The 24,796-nt window shown below is 46.3% G+C and overlaps 1 protein-coding gene across 5 annotated transcripts in view; it reads right to left on the reverse strand.

Moving 5' to 3' along the window:
* Positions 1 to 24,796, reverse strand: part of LOC117778518 (disco-interacting protein 2 homolog C) — a 109,108-nt gene that overhangs the window by 22,946 nt on the left and 61,366 nt on the right. For all 5 annotated transcript variants that reach the window (XM_034614175.1, XM_034614174.1, XM_034614176.1 and 2 more), the window contains exons 2-11: positions 20,430 to 20,501; positions 18,494 to 18,604; positions 16,700 to 16,825; positions 12,626 to 12,958; positions 7,325 to 7,486; positions 6,564 to 6,683; positions 5,481 to 5,678; positions 2,298 to 2,389; positions 477 to 587; positions 1 to 67 (exon numbers count right to left, since the gene is read on the reverse strand). The exon at positions 1 to 67 is cut by the window's left edge and continues 57 nt beyond it. In XM_034614175.1, coding sequence (XP_034470066.1) covers positions 1 to 67; positions 477 to 587; positions 2,298 to 2,389; positions 5,481 to 5,678; positions 6,564 to 6,683; positions 7,325 to 7,486; positions 12,626 to 12,958; positions 16,700 to 16,825; positions 18,494 to 18,604; positions 20,430 to 20,501 — 1,392 coding nt within the window. The remainder of the gene's footprint in view (positions 68 to 476; positions 588 to 2,297; positions 2,390 to 5,480; positions 5,679 to 6,563; positions 6,684 to 7,324; positions 7,487 to 12,625; positions 12,959 to 16,699; positions 16,826 to 18,493; positions 18,605 to 20,429; positions 20,502 to 24,796) is intronic.

Raw genomic sequence — 24,796 nt, forward strand, 5'->3', positions numbered from 1 at the left:
CGCTGGTCAGAGCCACCGTCACTCCACAGCTGCCCAACAGAAATCCAATCTGCTGACTGCCGGCATCCTGGAGAGAGACGGACAGATTTGATCAAGAGCTGCTCCTGGCTGCTGCTGAGCTCCTCCGGTGTGCGTGGATGCTACTTTGGACGAAGGACAGTTGGTGCACGTGAAACTGTCCCGCTTGGATAATAATCACACGTAACTATCTACTATCTAACTATCAACACTAATCTGTGGACAGAGCGAAAGAAGCAAACAAAGAGACCAGAGCCACAAATCTAAAGCTGCATTTTAAAAACGTACAGAGTAAAAGTGGCACGTTCATTTACACTTCTTTACACACACGGAGGGATTTGGGGGTGACTTGCCCAAGGACACTTCAACGTGCAAACAGGAGGATTGGGGATCGAACCAACGTTATTCTGATCAGCGGACGCCCCGCTCTACCTTGTCAACTGATCCTGGACACTCACCTTCCTGGTCAGCGGTACTTCTATTGGCACAGGGACGACCTCGGCCAGCAGGCAGCCGTAGAACGCCGACATGAAGGCAGCAGGGTCGTTGTTCGGGAACACCAGCGCCACCTGCAGGCAGCAGAAGGCAGAACACCAGGGTTACTGCAGGAACATGTTTGTGTCCGTCGTGCGTTAGAAAGATCGTGATAGTGAGAAAAGGGGAAGGTAGAGTAGAGACAGGTATATGGAATATGGAACATGTGAAACACCAACTTTGTTTTCGTTGCCACCATCAGGTGTTGATTCAAGTCTGTGCTTGTTTTTTCTAAGATAATTAGTTTTTCTCATTCAGGGCATTTATTCTGCATGTTCCCTCTAAGTGAATCCTCTTAAAATCATTATCTACCGTTTTCTACACCGTGACGTCTCATCTGAAACAAGTTTTCTGCCGTAACAGCAGAATAACATGATTCCTCTGCTCCGCCATGTTGGATCCAGCTCGGCTGCAGAGTCTGGTTATGATAACAATATGAACCCAAGCTTAAGTGCTGCTTAATGGCTTCCATATTCAGAACTGAACTGAGTGTGTGTGTGTGTGTGTGTGTGTGTGTGTGTGTGTGTGTGTGTGTGTGTGTGTGTGTGTGTGTGTGGGGGGGGGAAGCTAAGTGCACCTGAGTGAATGAGAGCAGTGTAATGATGCTTTAACAGGACTAATGTTGTCAGTGCAGAGACGTTCAGGTTTCATGTGTAGAAGATACCAGCGGGAGAAGAGGGGGGGGGGGGGGGGGGGGCAGGCTGCAGCAGTTTGACAGCGTCACATAGGAATAACATACGATGCCGGTGCTAAATCCAGACTTTCAAGACGTTCCATAGGTTATGTGACGTTCTGAGCGATAAGAAAAATCTCATATTTCCTGCTTTTCGAACCTTTCACGCCCCCAAACATTAAGAAACACACCTTTCACAGAATAATAACTTCTGCATCATCTCTGAGTGTCATTAAAGTCCTTCAGTTTACAATCATCCTGCAAAGACGCGTCTTCATCAAAACACGAAAACAACGGTGTCATTTCACACACGGTGCCATTTCACACACACACAGTTTGTAATTCACACTCTGAGTGGGAAGACAAGGGGGTTTTACAGTAATTAAAAACACACACCCTTCCGGCTGAGATGCATTAACACACACACACACACACACACACACACACACACACACACACACACACACACACACACACACACACACACTCTCTCTGGCCCTGCACCAGTCTTGACTGGAGTCTCCATTGGAGCAGGAAGCTGAGCTCAAAGTGAAGATGAAAGCGGGACAGGAAGGAGGCGAGCAGAGACAGTGGGGGCGTCACATTGATGCAGACACATGTGGGACTCAACCCTTTTCCATTTCACTGGGATTTTCATGTGCCGAGCTCTGGATAATGAAGGTTCCAGCCTGGTGAGATGATCGCACTGACAACACGTACACATCTTAAGTACTGAGTCACGGCCGCCGAGGACTTGTTGAGAATCCGGAGCGTTGACGTCAAGAATCTGCTTCCATATGTTGTTTTCAACCCGGCGGCTCTGGGATGTTTTAATACCAACGGAAACTTAGGAGGCGACAGAGGAAAAGCTCTGATGTCTGCGCGTCCAGCTGTTTCTGGGTAGAGCTGTGACGGCTCTTCGACGCGGTCTCGTTCACCTCTAGTGGTGGTTTGGTTTCTCGATTTCTGAGGTTTCTACGTCCACTTCAATACGAATAAGATGGAGAACGGAAACTGGTATTTGAAATGAGCTGATGGTGCCGGGGGAATTAGATGTTTGATTGGTTCTCACCCGGTCGCCAGGCCGGACGAGTGGCTCCTGCTTGGTTCCCAGCTTGTGCAGCAGGTTGTAGGCCACCTTCACACTTCTGGACCACAGTTTACCTGCAAGCACATACACAGCGTCGTCACACAGTGAAACCCACTCACGCAAAAAGAGAAAACGCTTGAAATGAACAAATCTGAGACGTTAGGGATGAAAAATGTAGTCAAGAGGTCAAAGGGTAAATTGCAAATCTTTGTGAACTTTAGTGTAAAATGGAACAAAGGATGAGAAAAGCACTGCACTGACGTGAGTCGTGTATTTTACCCCGTGAGGGAACTGGCTCCAATCACACAGACGTCAAACCAAACCCTGCAGTGTAATTGGATCCATGTACAGTGATACTTCACACACACACACACAGACACACACTACACAAAGTCATATAGTTCACATCAGTATATAATTACACAGAGAAAGGGGGTTCTGCTATCTCCACAAGTACTTTTGGTTATTGTTTGTGCTCGTGCAGCTTCAGGCAAAGTGAACCAGCCTCAAAAACGTCTTATTTTCACTCTGCAGAAGTTCAGGTTATTATATCTCTTAAATCAGTGTTGTTTTCCCTGCAGGGCCAAGTCGACTCTCTGAGTAATGACACGAACTCACTACAGCAGAATCCATCCTCTGCTTTCTGTCCCTGCTTCCGACTGGCAGATGCAGACGTTATGAATGAGCGACCAAGTGTGAATTCCTCAGTGTCTTTCACGCAAACGGAGGTTTTGGGATCCCATGAGGAAAATGGACGAGTTAGGAGAGAAAGTAAATTGCAAATAAAAGGCAGAGCAACGGTGATTCGGTGAAAATTAATGAATTCAGAGTGAGTGAGCTCATTTACATTGTACATTTCACACATATCGATCAGTGCAGCTTTATGTGTTTGGCTGCGTCTCACAACCAAAGACCCGAGAGGCACCACAAGGTTTGGTTTTGAATATGGTCGTTAGTCTGCGATCGTTCTGCCTTCATCTGCTCATGATGATGATGATGCTGCTGCTGCTGCCATGAGGGAGTCAACGGTTTCCTTCTCCAACTCCTACTGCACTTTACTCATCGCTCTATCTATCTGATATAGTTAGAAATGACAAAGACGCAACAAATAATGGCTTCCACCTTTTTCCCCCTGACTCTTTCAACGATGTTTTTTATGGTCCCGTGCCGTCGATGTTTTTATTGTCCTGAACGATCAGTTGTACAATCAGCTAAACCTCAAAATGAGTTACAAGCGTTCTTGTGCGTACTGTGAATTATAATCCTGGCGGCACCACTGCCTGGTACAAGGGCACTTCAGCAGTAAAAGTGGGCATCACAACCAGCAGCCGCCACCCGGCCTGGAAACACGTTCGTCAACCCTCTTCAGTTACAAGAGAAGGCTCCTGCTGACATTTTAGGAAGCTTCCCTCCAGCTGAGCCGTGTCCAAATCTGAGAGCTGCATCTCCAGATGTAAGCACAGATCTGGGGTCTGGCTTTTTTTTTTTTAGGATGACGTTACTCAATCTACCCGTGAAAGATTCACCCAGCAGCCTTTTGTCCTCAGAAACCATCTCATCGTGGAGCTTGATTTAATAACATCAAGGCGTTGGTTGTGAAATTAGATATTAGGCCACTTGGAGAAACACAGACACTCTCACAAAACGACTCCGAAGACAGAACAGATGAAACTGGACGGTCAATGTTTCAGTTGAGGATCTCGGTATTTCAGAAACAGGTCGATTAGACTGAGCCAATAAAGGAATGAACTGATATTAGATGTATTATAGTGTAAAATGAACTTTATCACATTGTATTATTTGGTTTTAATACGGTATTGTAGCAGCGCCACAACAACAACAACACAAACAAAGAGTCTCCTGCTCGTTCTCAGTGTGAGCGACGCTGGACCTCAGGGTTCTCGTCTGAAGCTCGTAAAAAAAGGCTTCTCATTACGACTCAAGATGTTTGTATTTGTTCCTGACGTCCTTTAGGTTGTTCCGGGGGTTTAGAAGCTGTGGAACTGAGGTCCTCTCGGTGTTCTAAGGAGGATGCGAGGGTCGTTTAGAAGGTCCAACATTAGTTTGGTAAAGGTTGAGTGGCAGATGACACGTTTCTGGTGCCTCGTCCTGGAAAGGTTATAAGGAAACATTATAAAAAGGGGATGAGCTGCATTTCTAATTTTGTAGGTCACAGAAAACACTCTGAAAAGAAGCAGACGTACGAACACAGCACGCAGCGTCTGAGCATCTTTATCAAGAAAAAATAAATAAAAGCTTTGGCCGTGCTGTTTTCAGAGGATCAGAGTTCCCTGAGAAGCTCTTGAAACGTCTTTATATATAGAAAATGTTGTCTCTCCTGCCAATAACGTGGGGTCATCGGCAGTGCAGCGCGGTGAGGGTTGAGTTCAGGGACAGCGGGAGAGTTCGGTATTGGGGAATTTTATTCGTTCCCTCGAGTAAATGTTCGACTTGACAGGAAGAAAACACAACAATACAAGTTTGTCCTTGTGGGCCGACATCAAAGGGACGATGCCACAGGAATGAGAGATAAAGGAAGATGGAGATTCAGAAACAGCACCGCACACGCACACGCACACACACACACACACACACACACACTGTCTCACCGTGTTGTCGTCTCTCTGGTGGAGGACTCCTGAGTGCGGGCTGAAGACATTTCACAGTCTGGTGAGCGCTCACATTGCCTCATCATCAGCTCCTCTCTCTCACACACACAAACTATAGTGTATAACTATAGCGCATCATTCACTGAAGCTGATCAGCTGCAACCTGCCTCGTCTCCAGGACCTGTACGTCTCCAGGATTCTGAGGCGTGCAGGTACGATTGTGGCCGACCCCCCCCCACCCATGAACCACCTCCCTCTGGCAGGAGGCTGCGGGCCATCAGCACCAAAACCAGTTTCCTGCTGTCGGCCTCATCAGTAAACAGCCATCACTGCGCCAATGTCCCCGCCGGCGACTGTGACACTTTAACTTCCATAGATCCAAACAACCGACTAACTGAACTTTGCACAATCCAGTCTCTAATGCTTACTTACAACATATTGCACAATCCCTCCCCTTATAGTGTTTTTATATTTATACTTGCACAAACAATCCTGGTGCACCCCCACCCTGTGTGGTTTCCCGCCTCGATCGGCGGGGAGCCGAGGCCCTGCTTACCGTAGGTCAGCACGTAGAGCGGCTTGCCATTGGTGTCCATGGTGGTGAGACAGGGGGCCTTCGGGGAGATGGTGCCCCACCTCTGCAGGGCCGCCTCCAGGGACGGGGGCCAGTTGGTTACCACACCCAGCTGCTCGCCCCTCATGACCACCATCGGGGCCCCCTCGGCCTTGGGCTGGTTGGGGTCTGGCTGCTGGACTGGAGGAGACCGGGAGAAAATGGGATTAGATTAGATTTTATAAGATTAGATCCGAATAGATTTTATATTTGTTCATGATGTGAATGTTTTATTACTCTTTGCTCATATTGAACTGTTTTACTCTTTCTTCCCTAATGTCGACTGATCTTCAAGCTGCTTCTCGTTTTCCGCCTCTTCATTTTGAATCACTATGAGCTGTCTCAATAAAGTTCATAGTCATAGCATCACTCTGATGTATAAAAAGAATACAGCTGTGGGAAGGAGTCATTTTTCCAAACTTACAAATACAATCTCATGATGAAAACACAGCGTTGCTTGAGTATCCACGTTTTCCTCTTATTACAAATTAAATTAGTTTCATTTGATTTAACGGCGTGAAGACGTGCATTTATCACTGCTGTATCACAGAGGACGTCCACGGGAAGGAAACGAGCTTTTAATTAAGCAAAAAACACCAAGTTGATGCATCTTAACGACACACTGAGTCAAACTGAGTCGTCCCAGCGTTTGTTATTCACGCCTAAATTATTAATTATCCTCTGGCTCTGCAGCTTTTGACACTGGGAACAAAAGGAAATATTCATCAGTTGGATTCAGCTTTGCCACGGCACACAAGGAGGTTTGGTCGACTGTGATTGTTTTTCTGTTCGCATGAGAAAAACTTTGATATTTTCTGCAGCTCAACCCGAAGACCTCAACACGAGAAGAAAGACCTGAAAATGTGCGATAATAAATATCGAGTTCTTCCCTGACCATCACCAAGTGTAACGGTAATCCGTCAACTAACAGACGGCAAACAAAACCTGAACCTCCTTGGCGGCCGAGGTTAATGTGATGTAACAAGAGACACTGTGAAAAATGTAATCGAATAAAAAAGTTGTTACCTTCCAGTAGCTCCTCGAAGTCGTCGACAAAAAACTCCCTGAGCGGCGGCCGCTTCGGCCTCTTCAGGGTGTTGACGAGTTGCTGAATCTTGGCGGAAACTCTGCTGCTGACTGGGACACCTGCAGGAAGACCACACACAAACGCTGTAAAGCATCACACCTCCGACATCTGAGCAGAAATCCAAAATAAGCTTTACTGGCCCCATATGAGTGAGTATTCAATTATATATATGTTTAATTCCAAATCTCTTGTGTTCTATGGCCCGGTCACAGTAGTACAACGCCTCCAAACAGCAGATACTTAAAAATATACAAGTAAAGATGTTAAAACTACGAGCTGGAACAAACTGAGTGGAATCTCGTCTCGCACACAGTGAATCCAAAGTTAAATCCTGAAACAATTGACAGAAGATGAGAAAACAAAAAAGGCACAGCTCCCACAGCATGACAATAAAAATAATCTCAGTGCTGTGAAAGAGCGACTCTCCGCTTTCAAACTAACATAAGCTCCCATGTGGCGCCTGATCCGTCACGTTCAACACGTCCGATGGTGGCGTCTGATGAAATGAGCTCGTTGGAGTATGAAGATATGAATCAGCAGATTTCACTCCTCAGCCAAACTAAAATGAGGCACTGAAATCTGCGGCGTAACTCTTCCCAAAACGCCAAAACAAAAAGAATGAATATAAAATATTCAGTAGCTTTGGTTGTTAATTCATTTCTTGTTGCTGTTGTTGTCATTTCTTTCCACCACCACTCACCGTCTCCCGTCTCCATCAGCTCGGCGTTGCCGTACTTGGGCGCCTGTCTCTGAACCGCGGGGCCGCCGCCCGGGGCTCTCTCCACCTGGATCCCATCGGCGGCGGTGCTGTTGGCCGAGTTGTTGGTGTAGCCGGTGACATCTGGAGGAGCCGAGTGGTTCTCTGGGATGTGAGATAAGGGAGGGAAGGATGGAAGGTTAGTCATCCACAAGGAAACAGAAGAATGACAGACTCATCAGGTCACTCTGACCTTTGACCTTTGACCACTGAAACTTTTGAGTCTAAATGTGTGGCCAAGTTGAGAGGACTCCCTCGAAAATAACTTGTTCACGGGACGAAAGACGAGTTCTGTGAGGTCACAGTGACCTTGACCTTCCAATTTGAATCACTCCAAATTTGAAATGACTCCCTGAAGGTATTTATGTCGTTGACCTCTGACCTTTGATCACAAACTTCATCCATGACTCCAACTGAAGGTTTGTACCAAATTTAAAGAGACGACCTCCAGGCATTGTTCAGATATTGAGTTCAAAAGAATGAGAGAGACGGACCAAACAGAAACATGATGCCTCCGGCCCCTCGGTGTCGCCGGCGCCGAGCCATAAAAACTGTTTGCCACAAACAGTGACACCTGCTTCTCTGTGAGAAACAACAAACCATCAACACCGTAACGCTGGTTTTCAGGTCGTTTCACTCCCTGTTGTGTTTCAGCCTCTCGGCTGCGGCTGATTTTTCAAAGCTCCCATCGCGACTCAAACGCTTCACATTTACCTCCTTCACGAGGCTCGGCTGCTGTTCAGCGACATCAAACTGTATTTACCGTTCTGCCCGAGGGATTCTTTACTTTGAGTGGACGGAGCATGAAATGATGCAGGGAGGAGGATGTGTGGCGAATCTAAACAGATGCGTGGAGGTGCAGCCTGTGTCGTTTACTGTCGTCTTCAGTCTTTTAAAAAAACGATCTCATCTTGTTCAGCTTTAGGAAATGTTGCACTGCAGAGTCCTGCTCGACAAGTCGTGAATAGTAGACGACACAAAAAATACATGACTAAAGTTCTAACAACACAAACGTGATCCAACAACAATGATCAAAGACAAGATAAAGAAAAACTGGAAGAACGCAAATATCTCAGGATGAAGAAGAGGAGCCGTGCACGTAGAAGACGAAGATGAAGACGTAGACGTGGAAAGACGAGGAGATTCCAGAGCTTTTGGACACAAAGAGAAAAAAGAAAGCTTGATAATTGTCTATTCAAAACATAAAGACTCACATGTTAACTTCTACCTGCTGTTACAAAGACAAGTGTCTGTGATGGAACCAGAACAAAGATGTCTTTCACTCTGATCTCTTCGTCTTCCTCTTACTTAATATTTCATCATCGCCTTTTCTCTCGTGGTGATTATTAACAGCTCGATTTCTTTATAATATAAATAGACACATATGCACCACACATGCTCTACACTGCACGTTGGGTAATTAATTTAACCTTCGTTAAAAAAACAAGACTTATGGACACAAACGACGATAAAAACCAATGAAGTTCACTGGATTTGAACTAGTTTCATGGTGTCATTGGAAAAGCTGCTGTACCTTAACGTCTAGGTTTCCTGTTTATTCCATTCATCTTACCAGGGTTGATGATAACTGTGACACACAGAAGTTGCTTCTCTGCCAATAAACCCGACAGAAATCATCAGATTTCATCGCCTGACAAACAAGACGGGAACGATGTGCAGCATCAGGGAGAGTAACATAACAACAAAAAAAAAAGAGAAACAAGTGGAGTGAGAGGGAGTCGAGCAGCGAGCAGGAGCCGGCGAGACCAAACAGATTTCTTTATTCAGACACGGACTGCATATCAATACTGCAGCGCACAGCACAGGCATGCTAATTGCTGTAGCACGCCGTACGTCTGTCTGAGCTGCACCGAACGAGCCCTGTCTGCAGTCCTGTGTGTGTGTCCTTCTTTCTGACCAGCTCTGTGTGGGTGTGTGTGTACGTGCACACGCCTGTGGTGACCTCATCAACATGTATTTATGAGGATGTGTGACAGGGAGGAAGAGCGGCCCTGGCTGAGGAGGAGGAGGAGGAGGAGGAGGAGGAGGAGGAATGCCACCTTCACGGCTGGAATAGGGATGAGGCTGAGCGGGTTCACTCGGGGACAGGACGTCTCTCACTGTGGGTCGACGGCGGTTTAAAACACACTGAGCCCTTCAGCCACAGTGACTGTCGACTGTTTGGAAACTCCTAGAAACATTTAGGATGAAAGTACACGAGTCAAATAAATTTGAGTGTATATAAAATCCATAACGTCCACCCTTCAATCAGACTTTAACTACAAACATTTAGAAACTCTCCGTCCAGGAGCCTTTAGTCGCTGCTTTAATTACATCTAACATAGGAACGCTTCCAGATCTTTCCTTGAAGTGAATGCTCATTGCTCCCTGCAGCGGGAGTCACTGTGTTCTCACAGGAATCTCACCGATACAGAGGAAACCACTTCAGTAAATCAGGCCGGACATTGATTTGTTTTCCGAGCACCGAGCTGGCTGGTGGAGTCCTGAGGTAGAGCACCGAACAGAAATGACCGGATGGGTTCATGTTATTCACATCACATCCAGAAGTCTGGACGATAATAAGAACTTTTCCGAACCAGATGTTGGCTTCAGTTCAGGGGTCGCATCCCCCCCCCCTTACAGCCGTCGCCTAGCAACAGAGCTGCGGTTCATACAAACGTTGAAAAGATGTTTTTAGAAACACACGCATCGTTAGCTGTTCGCTTGAGTGCTAACATTTTAAAATACATTCTTCTGGCGTTCTCGCCTCACTTGCTGCTGCCATTGCCTCTTTGAAAAACAGTTCATCACAGAAGCGCAATGGATTATGGGATATGTTGGGCCGGGAAGGATCCACCTGCTGGAGGAGCTTTTGAATTGGGACAGCCGATTCGCGCCGATGTGACGCAAACGTTTTTTTTAAAAGCAGCCTCAGAACGATGCATCCCCCGACTTGAGACACAGCTTTTAAGAACGCTGCGTAAAACAAGAGACTGACGGGGAAATTAAAAAAAGAGGAAGAAGGCAGACGGCCGCTTTCTGGCTCGGATTAAAAACCATTTTGAAAGCAGATCGACTCTGACCTGAGCAAACAAGTAAAAGCATGCTGCATAATTAGACAAATCAATAAACAACACCAGCGGAGTAACCTTGAACGTCAGGGAGTCGATCAGACAAGCTGCTCTCCAGCCTCTTTAAAAGCATTGTTGATTTCCCTCATCAACAATTCACAGCTTATTTTTCCTTCTGCTCGCACAGACACAGTTTTCATGCATCTACCACAACGCTCAAGGCTGCAGCGAGGGGAGCACTGACATTATACTGGACGATAAACATACACTGAATCGGCAGTTTGATCAGCAAGCACATGATGGAGGGAAACGAATCAGAGACACTGATGAGAGGAACAGTATCGGCATCCCTGCTTTGTACCAAGGGATGTCCTCCTCCTCCTCCTCCTCCTCCTCCTCCTCTTCCTCCTCCTCCACCTCCTCAAAGAGAGGTGGGTTAAAAGGTCTGCAAGTGAAGAACAAGAGGGGAGGGGCATCTTGAAAAGCAGCCTGGAGACGTCACAGTGGGCTGGGCCTAACTTCTCTGACATTCACTGAACATTAACACAATCTGTATTTCAGAATTCTTAATATGTGCGTTCAAAGGGTTTTAAGTAATCGCACAGCAGCAGCAGCAGCAGCAGCAGCAGCATGAACCAACACAGGAACAAAGAGGCATCGAGAGACACGGCGTGAACACAAGAGTCGACCGTGACCAGCAGATTGTCAACAGAGATGCTGCGACCGGGAGCGAAGTATGGACGGATGAAAGGAGCGGCGACAAACCGATGCACACAGATACGGACACACTTTGAACAAAGGAAACGAGAAAGGGTCAATAAACGGTCACCGTCCTCAGCCAGCAGCAGGCAGGCGTCTGATCCTGCCTGCTGTCCACAGATCAGACCGCTGCTCGCCGGACCCGGACCATCCAGCTGTTTTCACGAGCTGCCATAACCCGCTCGTAAAAACACGGGAGAGGAGAAATCAGGGATAAGAAACAGACTGAAGGTAATAGAGGAAACAGAGGCAGTGTAAAACTTTACACACCGTGCACTAGGACGCGACCCTCCACCTAAAACACGCTCGACGGCCAACATCCATCCACCCAACATCCATCCACCCAACATCCATCCACCCAACATCCATCCACCCAACATCCATCCACCCAACATCCATCCACCCAACATCCATCCACCCAACATCCCCAGTTCATTATTGGAAACTTCTCAACAGCCGACTAACTTCACCTGCAGCTGAAAATAAACTCGCAGACAGTTGCTGTATTTAAAGACCAAATCAGACGAGCGACGAGGAACAGCTGCTCTAATATGAGGATATTTGAACTAGATAAGGAGGTGATGAGTCAAAACATCATGTTATCGATGCACTCATAATTATCTTTTACACATTTATCACATAATTATTCATTATTTTAATCCCTCGTTAAGGTCACAGACGTTAAATAACGATGGACGACACATTTCCACTTCCTCCCACCATCTAGAAAAGAAGCCAAAAACGTGTAACAATACGTCGACCAATCAGAAACCACCATCCATCACCTCGAACACAGAATCCAGTTAAACCTCCTTTTTAACAAGAAAATAAATAGAAATTGTAAAAGCAAGGATCGTCTATCTTTGGCTCCGGATGACAAGGCCTGTGCTCAAACAGGAGTTGCTCTAGATCCAGATTTGACTTGTGGTCTCAACAGGGAGTCTGTAATTTGCTCTGTGGTTTTTCTAGACTTTGCAATAGGCAGAAGTAAATCGGCACTGGGTTTCTCTAAAAGTCTCAGGTTTTAGAAGTTGACTCATGGTTGTTAAAGATGTAGCCTCACATCAGTTGTATTTCCTTGAGGCGTTCTGGATTTTGTCTCTAGATCTGTGCCTGGACCTGGATTAGTTCATCTGTTTTGTCTAAGAAAGCATCGACTTTGCAGCAGAATCTATCTGAGGGTCTCAGGAGCCGGCTGAGAAGGTCTGGTCCGTCTTCAGCGTGTCTGCACTAAGGTGTCCGGAGTTTCCTGAGTGCTTCTATGGAATCAGCAAATTCATGCATTTTATTTTTCTACTTGTTCCGAAAAGTCACAGAAGGAGATGGAATGGAATCGAGCAGTGAAGATAATTTTGTGGTTCTTGACACTTAATATAAACGATTCAAAACCTGGTCCATCCACGTCCTCTCTTACCCGTCTTGTGGTGGTGGCGATGGTGATGGTGGCGGAGGTGGTGGCGGGCGGAGATGTGGACATGCTGTGCCAGGACGTCAGCCAGCCTGCCGCCGGCTGCTCCGCTCCCGCCGCTGCGTGTGGAGGAGGACGAGGACGAGGCCGTGGACGAGGTGGTGGTCGTGGTGGACGAGGTGCCGTGCATGGCCCGGTTGATCCAGTGCTCCATGCTGATGCTCCCCTCTCGGCTGGACGACGTCCCTCCACCGCCTCCTCCGTCCTCTTCTTCGCCGTCTCCTCCTTCTCCTTCCTCGCCGTTGCCCTGACCCTCACCCTCCGAGCCGGAGGAAGTGTCTGACCAGGAGAGGACATAAAGAATATATAAAACTTCTTGCCAGGTCATCATAGCAAAAATGAAAAAATGCGAATTGAAAGACTGAATCAAACCATTGGACAATAATTGATCTTTGATTGATTCTATCCCGATACTAATGCTATTATAATATAATAATAATCAGAGTTTAAGAGACAAACATAGAGACAGTCTCTATGTCACAGTCTATTTCCTGTAGCCTGGAAATATTTCAGCTCCCATCTGTCGCCACAGGGGAGGGACGGAGTAAAGTTTGTTCCTGAAAGCTTGAAAGTGTGTGTGTGTGTGTGTACGCGTGTGTGCAGGTGTGGATTTGTGTGCACATATTTTTCCCATGATTTCCATAATGCCCATGGCAACACGCGACTGACGGTGTGGAACTGAGTCACGGCAGAAGAGCGCGGTAAACGAGCAGCTGAAGAGGAAACACCTCCAGCAAACAAACACAAGTCACATGTCATCGGCCCCAGATCCCCTCGGTTCTGGTTCAAGAGAAGATCGTTGGTTCGAGGACCTCCATCGCCGTGGTTACAACAACACCCACAGACCTACGGTTGTGGAAACAGCAGTAAAATATTTGACTCTCTCCTTCTCTTCGATTCCCCTCGCGATCAATGTACAAGTCATTTCGAATCAAATGGCAGATGATGTAAAATAGATTTTTATGTGTAAGCAAAAGCAACGAAACGAGGGCCGGGCTATTTAATTCCTCATCGCACCACATTCTACTGGTTGGAATTCTGCACCAAAAAAATAAAAGCACACACACACAAGCAGCATGAGCTCGATAAAGAAGAGCTGAAGCTGGAACGCAGGAAATCTCAGCACAAGCATGAGCTATCTGAGTGAGAGCGTTATTAAATCTGAACGAGCTCTCACACTGAAATACAGAGGAAACAACTCCCATCACTGTTTAGATCAAACATTGTTCTCTGGTTTGATCCCTGTTACATTCTGTTCATTCTTCGTCGTGCATCACAGCTGATATTTGCTGTTTGAAATGCCACAGGACTCCACCCGGCCTCGACACCTCAGCCTCAGCCCCCCCCCCCTCTGTGTCTCGTTCTCAGCAGGACCCGCCGAGGCTTCCAGTGACGACACACTAACATGTTGAGCACAATAGGAAAGAAGCTGCCGGGCAACGTGGGACTCTCACAGAACGAAAACACACAGAGCAGTCAGAGGGGGGGGGGGGGACGTGAGAGCGAGCCCCTGACGCAGAGCAGCTTGTACTGAAGCTGAAATATATTTAATGATGCGTTGAGATATCGAGAAACTGCAGCTGTGAAACGCAGTCAAAGGCCAATCGGAGTGCGATCGTCATCTCTGCACGACGCAACGTGCTGCTCGGCAACATGCGACTCTGCTGTCCTCAAGTGAACCTCGCCGGCAGAGAGTGTGTGTGTGTGTGTGTGTGTGTGTGTGTGTGTGTGTGTGTGTGTGTGTGTGTGTGTGTGTGTGTGTGTGTGCGTGAGACTGTTTTTACCGCTCCCTCGTGACACGTGCTTTCTAAATCTGCAAGAGGGACTGTGTGCATTTCTGTGACTCATCACTGCTTGTTTACCTTGTCTTGTGTGAAGTGGAGGGAAAAGATAAACTTAGAAGTCATGTAAATTTTCTCTGTGTGTGTGTGTGTGTGTGTGTGTGTGTGTGTGTATGTGTGTGTGTGTGTGTGTGTGTGTGTGTGTGTGTGTGTATTTGCCAACTTTATCTCTCAGTTAGAAAAAGACATATTTAAAAATGCCAAGACTTTTTATGAAGGGCATATAAGTGTAAAATCTATGTTTTTCTGATTGTGAATAAATCCCACGAAAACCAATCAAAACCAACCAAGTGCATCCAAACCCTGGTTCAGATGATTCCTCTGAGCCACAGAGATCCTGTATCGCCAAAAAAATATTAAAGACATATCTGTGGGCCACACTGTGGTTCTTTTATCATCATAAACACACACACACACACACACACACACACACACACACACACACACACACACACACACACACACACACACACACACACACACAGAGACCCGTTGCCCCAAATACTCACCAGAGCACCAAATGTGGATTAATCCTGCAGAAAATAGTCCCAGACAAATGCTCTACTTCCTCCTGTTGCACTGACCGTGTGCAGGTGCTGCTGTTTTAGATGTGAGCCAGTTCTACAGATTTATTTCATGTGTGTGGGTCTGAGTTGAAAAAGTTATTCTACACTCACACTGACACGTTATCGTTTTAAAATGCATCAGCTTTGCTACGTTTACACCTGGTAAAAATAAAATGCTTCTGATATTTATTGTTTTGGCCGTTGTGCAGTTCCTCTCTCAAAGGAATCTGAATCACCTTGTTCAGAGACGCTGAGGAGCTCGACCCTGCAGCCACAGAGATAATAGCCTCATTAACACCTTCATTAAAACCAACACCAGTTCCATAAAGAAATGGACGCCTGCCACCGCCACAGGCCCCCGGACAGATCCCGCCTCGCACGCCACGGGGGTGAAATTTTACGAGAAGTGAGTGTCGGCCAAATATTCATCAGCGTGGTCGAGAGGGCGGGAAGCAGCTTAGGCTCAATCAAATCTGTGACGGTCGACTTACACGACCCCCTCGTCGCTCCTAACTTCAAAAGTGCGATGACATCAATGTGGAGGGAGGAGGCGAGCGGGCGACACGTGCACACATGCTAACTGACAGCACAGGAAATAGAAACTTAAAGGTCGAGGCCAGACGGGGTCAAATATACATGAAAAACATCCAAATTGGTTTCTGTTGATTCCTGGTCCCTGTTTCTCTGCAGAGTTTCTGTCCCTCAGCAAAACCTTCAATCTAAACTCTGTAATAGGTTATTTTACAGGACCAATAAATGTGGTTATATCCCATAATGCCTCCTCTCACAATGCAAGATTATTACATCACACAAATTGCAAAGTGCAGTTATTCATTTACTGCAGACAGTTAAACTCTGGAGTTAGTTTCTGCTCTTTGTTAGTTTACGACTCTCTGCGAGTGACTCTGGAGCTTTGCAGTGCAACACTGCCTGTATCGGGATTTCCTTTGTTTTTAATTTAAGGTGGATTTTTTATTTCAAATCATTTCCTGACTAATTTGAGATATTAAAGAAAGAATCTAAACGTGTAACTTTGTGCTGACGTTCTCTCTGCTGCCACCAACAGGTCAAACTTTCAGCGTGTTTTTTGAGCATCAAACTCACATGACCTGTTCTTTGATGAAACACGTTGATGCTGGTTTTAAAATCACATTAATTATCATATTAATAAAAAACATCTACATTTATTGGTTGAACATGGCTCATAACGCCACCTTGTGTTTCAAAACGTCTATACACCTATCTCATCAAAGGTGACGCTAAAGCTGCGCTCATCTTCAAATCTATGCTGAAACTAAACCTCTAAATCAGCACAACATCTACCGCTCACAGAAACACACACACACACACACGCACACGCACACGCACACACACGCACACGCACACGCCTGTGCCGGCGGTTCAAGCAGCTCAGGACGACCATAGTCTGGGCCGTAACCAAACTCCGGAGGCCGCTATGCAAAAGTGTGTCTGCTGCTACTGGAGTCATCGCTCATAGCACAACAACGTAGATAACTTGTGTTGAGCAAGTTGTCGTGTGTGCGTGTGTGTGTGTGTGTGTGTGTGTGTGTGTGTGTGTGTGTGTATGTGTGTATGTGTGTCTTGGTCTTCACCTGGTGGTGTGTAGGCATCCATGGAGCTCTGGACCACCAGCGACCGCCGCTTCGACGGCATGGGCACCGCCATCTTCCTCTCTTTGTGCTTGGCCAAGGCCGCCTGCACTGCCTCTGTGTGCACATCTGGAGACAAACATACAGAGGTGTTTAATTCACGGTGCAAAGCGAGAATGATCAGACAACCATCTCGCAGGGAAACTGCAGCATCGTGACCGTTCAGTAGTCGCGGAGTACGTCACGTTTTGTTCGTGCAAGAAAAGTTTGTATTATGATATATAATGTAGCCATTCCACAATGTTGTATAAGAAAATCCTCTCACGTCTACACACCATGTCTGTGTTTGAGCAGCTGTTCGGGGCTGTATGATGCCGTGTGAGGCGAACTGTACCGGGCTCTCTCCATCACGATTAAAAGTTGTTACCACTCAGAAACATAACAATATAAATACTGTATCTGTTGAATATTCTATAGGGTTTCTTCTGGATAATTTCATTCGTCAACACTGCTCCTGCTGCGTTGCTCAACTGTGGAAATCAGGAAGCACAGGAACCAGTGATGAGTCCGTATTTAAAGACCATTTTACTTTAAGGATAATACTTGTGTACATCTAGTTCTGTTTGCAGGATTTTGACATTGTGGTTCTTTTACTCATAAAGTATCTGAGTATTTCTTCTTCTTTCTGCTGAACACACGACTTGTGACTGAATAAATGGCCAAAGAGACGAGTTGACTTCTCAGGCACCCGTGATGTCGTCCAGTGCAAACACACAGAACCATCAGCCGGCCTCTGTCTTTGTGCTGCAACGAGCACCGTGTTCCCATTTCCTCTTCAGTTTACGTACACAAACACCCCCGGGCTCGACAGCGGCTCCCACCGGGCCCCGTGGGTTGCCGACCAGATTAAGTTCAGAGAGTGCCGGTGAAGACCTTGTGTAAATTAGCGTTTCTAAGAGTGAGATAAAGAGCTGCAGTATAACCCCGGCTTGGTTTGTTTGAAGAGCAGACGGCAAACACACGGTGCAGAGACGGCAGGCTGTCGTCCCGATAACGACACAAGTGAGACATTTGTCAGAATGAACGTGGGCTCGCAGATGCACGTTTGTTTGGCTTCTGCAGGGAAACGGAGGTCATTTAAATCTCAAGTGCACGTTTATTGTCTGACGGTCGACCGAGTGTGACGGCAATGTGTGCGAGAGAGAGAGAGAGAGTGTGTGTGTGTGTGTGTCTCGTTTAAAGGAGCCTGGAAAAACTTTTCTTTTTCAGCTTAACGGTTTTAAAAGGTTTTTTACAGGATTTATTTCTGGCTTGGATCAAACTCTTCAACAGCATGCGGGGCTGTGGTAATGAAGCGAAGCAGGTTTCCCCAGCTGATGCAATGATTCAAACATTCAAATACCAGCTTGTTTCTTCTCTTATTGGATCTTCACTACTAACCCCGAATGTCACCGGAAAACAAATTCCCACAGATTAAATCTGAATGAGATGCCACTGAAAAGAATCCACGCAGGCGGAAATCCTCAGTTAATCCGATATTAATCTTCAGTCAACAGCGCGTGGAACCAAACCAAACAATGGATGACGGATTTCCCTAAAGCTTGTTTTTCCACCGTCCTTTGCCAAATACTTTGCTGCACAGAAGGACTGAGAATATCAACCAGGGCCCCCATGTGGTCATACGCACAATATGTAGGTGAGGTCAGTTCCTCCGGTCTGTGTGAGACACGCAGACGCAGCGAAGACGAAGACTGAACGTCCCAAAGATGTGCTGCAAGGGCAGGACACGCCTCTCACCTGATCTGTAGCGCTCGTCTCTGGAGCCAGAAGACCGTCGGCGGTGGTAGCGGGAGGACGAGGACGGGGTGACGGGTGCTCTTCTCTCCTGGCCCATGGACGGATCCATTCCTGGAACAAAGGAGGTTCAGATAACAGCTTTAATCTGAAACCGATTCCACAGTAAAACCCCTCACGCTTTTTTTATTTGTTGTATCTACAGAGCAAACTAATAAAATTATATCCTCGATAAAGTCAAGTTAAAGTGTTCAAGGGGCAGTTGGACGCAGATGATCACGACCCAGATCAACAGCTTTTCACACAGTAGATGGAAAAAAAAAAGAAATCCACTTCATCACCAAACTAAAAACAATACAACGGTTAGATTTGAGTTTTTTTCTTGAATCAAATCCAGATACTCAGAGAGAAAACCACCTCCCTGCACACCAATCAATACGTCTGATGAGAATAACCACCCTGTTCCTGACAGCTGCTGATCTACGAGCATCCATCTCAGCCTCGTCTGTCTTGATTAGGGCTCTCAGCGCGGCTCAGGGTATCGCTGCTGCTCAGGAGAAGAGCTAAAAGTTGATTAGCCGACCAACGACTACCAGCCAGAGCAGGATTATATGAGAGGTCTGTGAAACCCCCCCCCCGCTTTGCTGCTCTCCTCTGGGGAGTCTGGATGGATGGACACGTTGGAAACATGAAACAGTGAATTTTATTTCCACTGGACAGACTCTCGGCTGGTGTGGGTGAATAATCCAAGGTTTGCGGAGTGACTCCAGATCACAGGCGGTGAAGAAAAGCTAATAAAGGCCTGAATTCTTCATTTCAAAGAGTCTACACTACACAGGCTGTTCTGAACGAGACACGAAGTGAGCAGCAGCGTTCTCAGAGACGACTCAGCTACTCTGCATGGTCCTGCCGACAAAGATCTGAGTATCATTAGAAGTCACCAGTGGGAAAATAATAAAAATGGACTGAAAAAACGATGGCACCAACCAAACCTAAGACTGCGCCCGTTCATGTGGATGTCAACCTTTGTGCTGATGATGTGCTGATTGCCCAGAACGATCGCTGATAAACCAACGTCAAAGATATTTGGCTTTTTTCCCCCATTAATATTTTGTTGTTATTGTTATAAGTAGTAGTTTTAATAACCTCCGCTAAAGAAAGAGAGAAAGAAAGAAGGAAGTTATTGTGTTAAGAGTGTGAGTGTGTCATCCAGCACCCCCATGGTGAACTGAACCAGGCCTAGATGTGAATAACACACATTTTCATTCATTCCACACCCCTCTTTCCATCCCATAATGCACTTCCTGACAGTCCCCCACCCTCATGACACACACACACACACCAGTGTATTCCAGTAATAGCTTCGGCAGATTTAGTGTCTCCGTGGGCGACCCAGTCCCTGGTCACTGGTTACAGTCCCAGTGTGAAGAGAAACATCTCATCTGCTGAGGATTTAACGACCTTTGACGGTGACCTTGAACTTTGACCTCCAATTCTCCTCACGTCATACTCGAGTCCCAGTAAATGTTTGAGCCAAATGCACTGAGACTCCCTGAAGGTGTTCTTGAGATATAATGTTCACAAGAATGGGAAATGACATCATGTCATGTACTTTTCAATTTGCCACATCGTGATGACAAACGTCGGTTCAGTCGCATAAAATCGGAGAACCAGTCCAGACCAGGAAAACCAGGAATCAACTGAACTCTTGTATGTTGTTTATTTTCAACCTTTTCACATTATCTGTTTGCTTTTGTTCTTCTTTTCTTGACCACATATTTTTTCATCTTTGTGGGAAAAACCAGAAAGTTTCAAACTCGGATGATATTCCCTGTAGGTGACGCGTACCCATTTCTTTGGAAGCTTTAGTTTTTATTTATCAGGGAAAACTTTTTCTTTAAATACTTAAAGTTGTTGTGCTAATAACACTTAGTTTTACCTGGTGCTTGAGGGAAGTAGGCTCCAATCAGCTTGGACCGCTTCTTCTCATAGCCCTTCTGTGTGATGTCACCTGTCAGAGAAACAGAGAAAAGAGGGTTTACTTTCCTTATTCCTCATAGTGAGCAATGGTAAAACTAAAATAAAGCACGCACATCTTTACAAATGTTTTTGAAATCAAGGTTGTTTTACGGACTTTCCTGCCAAAGTTTATTTACAGATAGAAAAAGTCCAACAGGGAATAAAAACATGCTTAAGACACGTGGTGAGTTCCATTATCTCCCAGTTAAACTCCAACAATTACCATCTGAATTAATGGAAACACACAGAAACAACAAGGTTGTATTGAAATGAACACAACGTGCCACAACATCTTCTCTGTGATGTTAAACAAACTTTCCTGGTCCAATCTCCAAACTGACCGATCTCAACCCCCCCCCCCACAGGGAAGAAGTGATAAATCAACACAAGCCCACGTTAACATCCGAGTCCTTTAATAAATGCTTCTTGCTCTTTAGATTTTTACCCTCCAGGGAAAACCCGACAGGAGAAGTTTCCCACATTTCCAAATATGGTTTTTCGATTCCTAAAACTCTGCACCTGTTTTTCTCACGACGCGTTTCAAAGTGAAACCGGTTCATGGTGGCAACACGTGACACATGGACAGAAAACCAGAGCACCAGGCTGGTGGAGCTCCACATGACACAGAGAAACCAGTCCAGAGAGAGTGAACAGTCTCACAGGAAGGCAAATCTTACAAAGGCTAAATATGTCTTCATCACAAAGCAAATATTCATTTTCTAATACTCTCAACATGTGTCCTTCCACATCCTGAAACCTTTGTGACAACTGTAAGTGACGGCAGGCGGATGAGCTGCGGAGCGCTTCGAGGATGACTAAGTGAAGAAATGAAAACTCGGAGGAAAAACAAATCAGAGTGAAGGGCACCGCCCCTCTTCAAGCTGCAGGAGACGAAGGAAACAGACCTGAGTGACGCTAAGTCTGCAGCGGATTGGTCGAACAGGGGAGAAAGCTGGACTTGACAAATCCTCCTTAAGCACACTAACATGTGACTAACTGGCTCGGATCAAGAAACCAACTGTGGGCACGGACGTCATCGGTGATGTCAGCAGAGTGCGTGTCTGTGTGTGTGTGTGTGTGTGTGTGTGTGTGTGTGTGTGTGTGTGTGTGTGTTTCTGGTAGCGTGAAGGGAAAGGCACATGGCAATAATTAGCATCTCTAGTAGGGGATCTAAGTTCCCTGCAGAGAGAAATGTTTCAGTTGGAAAAGACAATAAAAGAGACTCTGAGGGAGGCTGAGACACATGGGGGGGGGGAATAGAGGGAGGTCCGACCTTGTCCCCCACATACCGACCAGTTGCACTAAGACACACACACACACACACACACACACACACACACACACACACACACACACACACACACACACTACCAACCATCTTGACTTAATTGGGATTTTTATCCAGAGTCAAAGTGAAATGAACGTGTCAGTCACAGCTGATTCAGTCAGATACTGTAACAGCTCCGTGTTGGAAACCTCCATCCAATCTCCTCCAGTCAGTCAGTCAGTCAGTCAGTCTGTCTGTCTGTCTGTCTCTCTGTCAGTCAGTCAGTCAGTCTGTCTGCCTGTCTGTCTGTCTGTCTGTCTCTCTGTCTGTCTCTCTGTCAGTCAGTCAGTCAGTCAGTCAGTCAGTCTGTCTGTCTGTCTGTCTCTCTGTCAGTCAGTCAGTCAGTCTGTCTGTCTGTCTGTCTCTCTGTCTGTCTGTCTCTCTGTCAGTCAGTCAGTCAGTCAGTCAGTCTCTCTGTCTGTCTGTCTGTCTGTCTGTCTCTCTCTCTCTCTGTCTCTCTGTCTGTCTCTCTCTCTGTCTGTCTGTCTGTCTGTCTCTCTCTCTGTCTGTCTGTCTCTCTCTCTCTCTGTCTGTCTCTCTCTCTGTCTGTCTGTCTGTCTGTCAGTCACTCAGCGAGACAGGCAGCCAATCAGCCGCTCAGGAGCTACGGTGTGGAAGATAAATGCTGTCCCATTTATTTTTAATTGCCTCGAACATTTTTGAAATGACTAAAATATATCTGTTACATCATAACTCAGATCCTATATTTCCACAGTCATTTCTATTAGGATTCATTACAATCAACTCACCAGATTACTCAGTAAAAAGGATAATCATCACACAAAGAGGGGGAGGGCAGGTGAGAAGATGAGACGAGTTGTGTAACTCTGGGGCTTCCAGTGTTATTATATTATTGTCAATATAATTTATTCTCTACAAACACATGGAGATTAATCATGTACTCTAGAAATACCAGCAACGCAGTTTGCCTTCAGAGCTTGTTACTCATTTCCCTCACGAAAAAAAACAAGAGTCATGCAGCATTTATTTTTCTGATGAAGGACTTCACCTCTGTGAGTCGTGTTGCAGGAACAGCGTGTGTGCACGGCGACAGTAAGTACAGTCACTTGAGAGGGAACCAAACACCGCGAACCTGCAAACCGATGGATGTTTGAAACATATAAACTGTGTGTTGTTATTCTACAGCTCGTCTCTGTTTGAGTTGCAATAAACTGGATTTAAACTCTACAGACGCAAGCGAGGAGAGGAGTGAGAGTTGATGGAGGGATGAGGATTTTTAAACAGAGACAGAGGAAGGAAGGATGACTCAGGCTCTGCTATTCCTCCACTGCAAAGTCCCCCCCCCCCCCCCCCCCCCCCTCCCAGTCGGTCTGTCTCTTCAGCTCTGGATGACATTGCCACAGGCTGTTAGAGACGAGTCCGGCTGAGGTGGTGAAGACGTTTCCTGTTCCTCTGAACATGTTTCACGTCCGAGCCGAGAGAGAGAGAGAGAAAAGCTTCAACTAGGAACTCCCTGATTCAACACAGGGTTCTTCCTTTTTCATCAAGATCCACAAATTATTCTCTGAGAAAGTGAAAAATAGGTTGTTTCCCGACCCATACCGTATCCCTCCACCGATTTCTGTGGTTATCTGTCCGGGAGTTTTTTGCGTAAACATCAGACAGACAGACAAACCACCGCAGATGAAAACATAAATAAATACGAGCGTCGGTGATTTCAGGGGCTCCATCAGTTGGAGGTTTATCAGGAATGCACAACCGGGAGGAGAGTGGACCCAGAACTCGCTGGAGGGACTATATATATATATAAATATATATATAAATATCCCATCTGGCCTGGAAACGCCTCAGGATCCACCAGGAAGAGCTGGAAAGTGTCACTCATACCTCCGCAACCTGAACGCCAATAAGGGGCAAACAACGGGTGGGTGGGCGGACAAATCCAGCTCCATTAAGAAATAGTTCTGCCACTTTGGTGTGGAGGAAGTCGATGCTCCTGCACATCAACCTCATCTAAGAACCAGAACTCAGAAACACTGAAACCAGAAGAGAGGAGGACAACCCGAACGCCTGGACGTGGGGGGGACAGCGTCGGCTATCACGCGTTCAGGTGTCCCACATTCCTCTGGACGCACAAGTCAAACATGCACTGCATTCAAGTGAGAGTCTGCTCTGCTATATCACCTCCCCACTGCGAGTGACAGCTCCGAGAGAAAGAGCAGGGCTGAGCCTCCATGACCATATACAGTATGTGTGAGAGAGAGAGAGAGAGAGAGAGAGAGAGAGAGAGAGAGAGAGAGGAGAGCTAGAAAACAACCATGACAACGAGAGAGAGGAAAAAGGGAGATATAAAGAGAAACCAGCAGAAAAGAAAGGAAGTGGAAACAGAGCAATGTGAAATCAGAGGAAAGGGTAGAAAAAAGGAGAGAGAGAGGGAAAGAGGGAAGTAGAGAGGAGTGTTGCATCCATCCAGCACCTAAAAAGGAAACAGATGATTTTATTGTTCCCACACTTCAACACTGGAGACACACACAGAGAGAGAGAGAGAGAGAGAGAGAGAGAGAGAGAGAGAGAGAGAGAGAGGATGAACTAAGAGCATAAAAAGAAACGCATGAAGAATTAGAGGGAGAGTGGCTTCTGGTCATGTGACTCCTGGACGCTGGAAATTAATCATTCTCTCTCTCTCTCGCTACAAAAGAGCGAACGGAGCTAACTGCTAACGACATGCTCACCAAGCTCACGTTTGTCGTGTCTCAGGTTTGATGTCCAGCGTGTTCGTGATGCTGATGATGAAAGTGTTTGACAAATCAAGAAACTTTTGGCTGAAGTGAAAAACGTGAACGTCGAGATAAACGGGTCTTCTGGGAGATGTGGTTGTACTTTGGACAAGCCCTCGCGGTGCCAGGCTCCAAACAGTCTCTCACAGGATTTTAAAAAACAGTATTATACCAACACAGCGTCTTCATGGTCACCAACGCACCACGCCGCTCTGTAGCTTG

This window comes from Hippoglossus hippoglossus, chromosome 17, assembly GCF_009819705.1.
Source record: "Hippoglossus hippoglossus isolate fHipHip1 chromosome 17, fHipHip1.pri, whole genome shotgun sequence".
Taxonomy (NCBI): domain Eukaryota; kingdom Metazoa; phylum Chordata; class Actinopteri; order Pleuronectiformes; family Pleuronectidae; genus Hippoglossus; species Hippoglossus hippoglossus.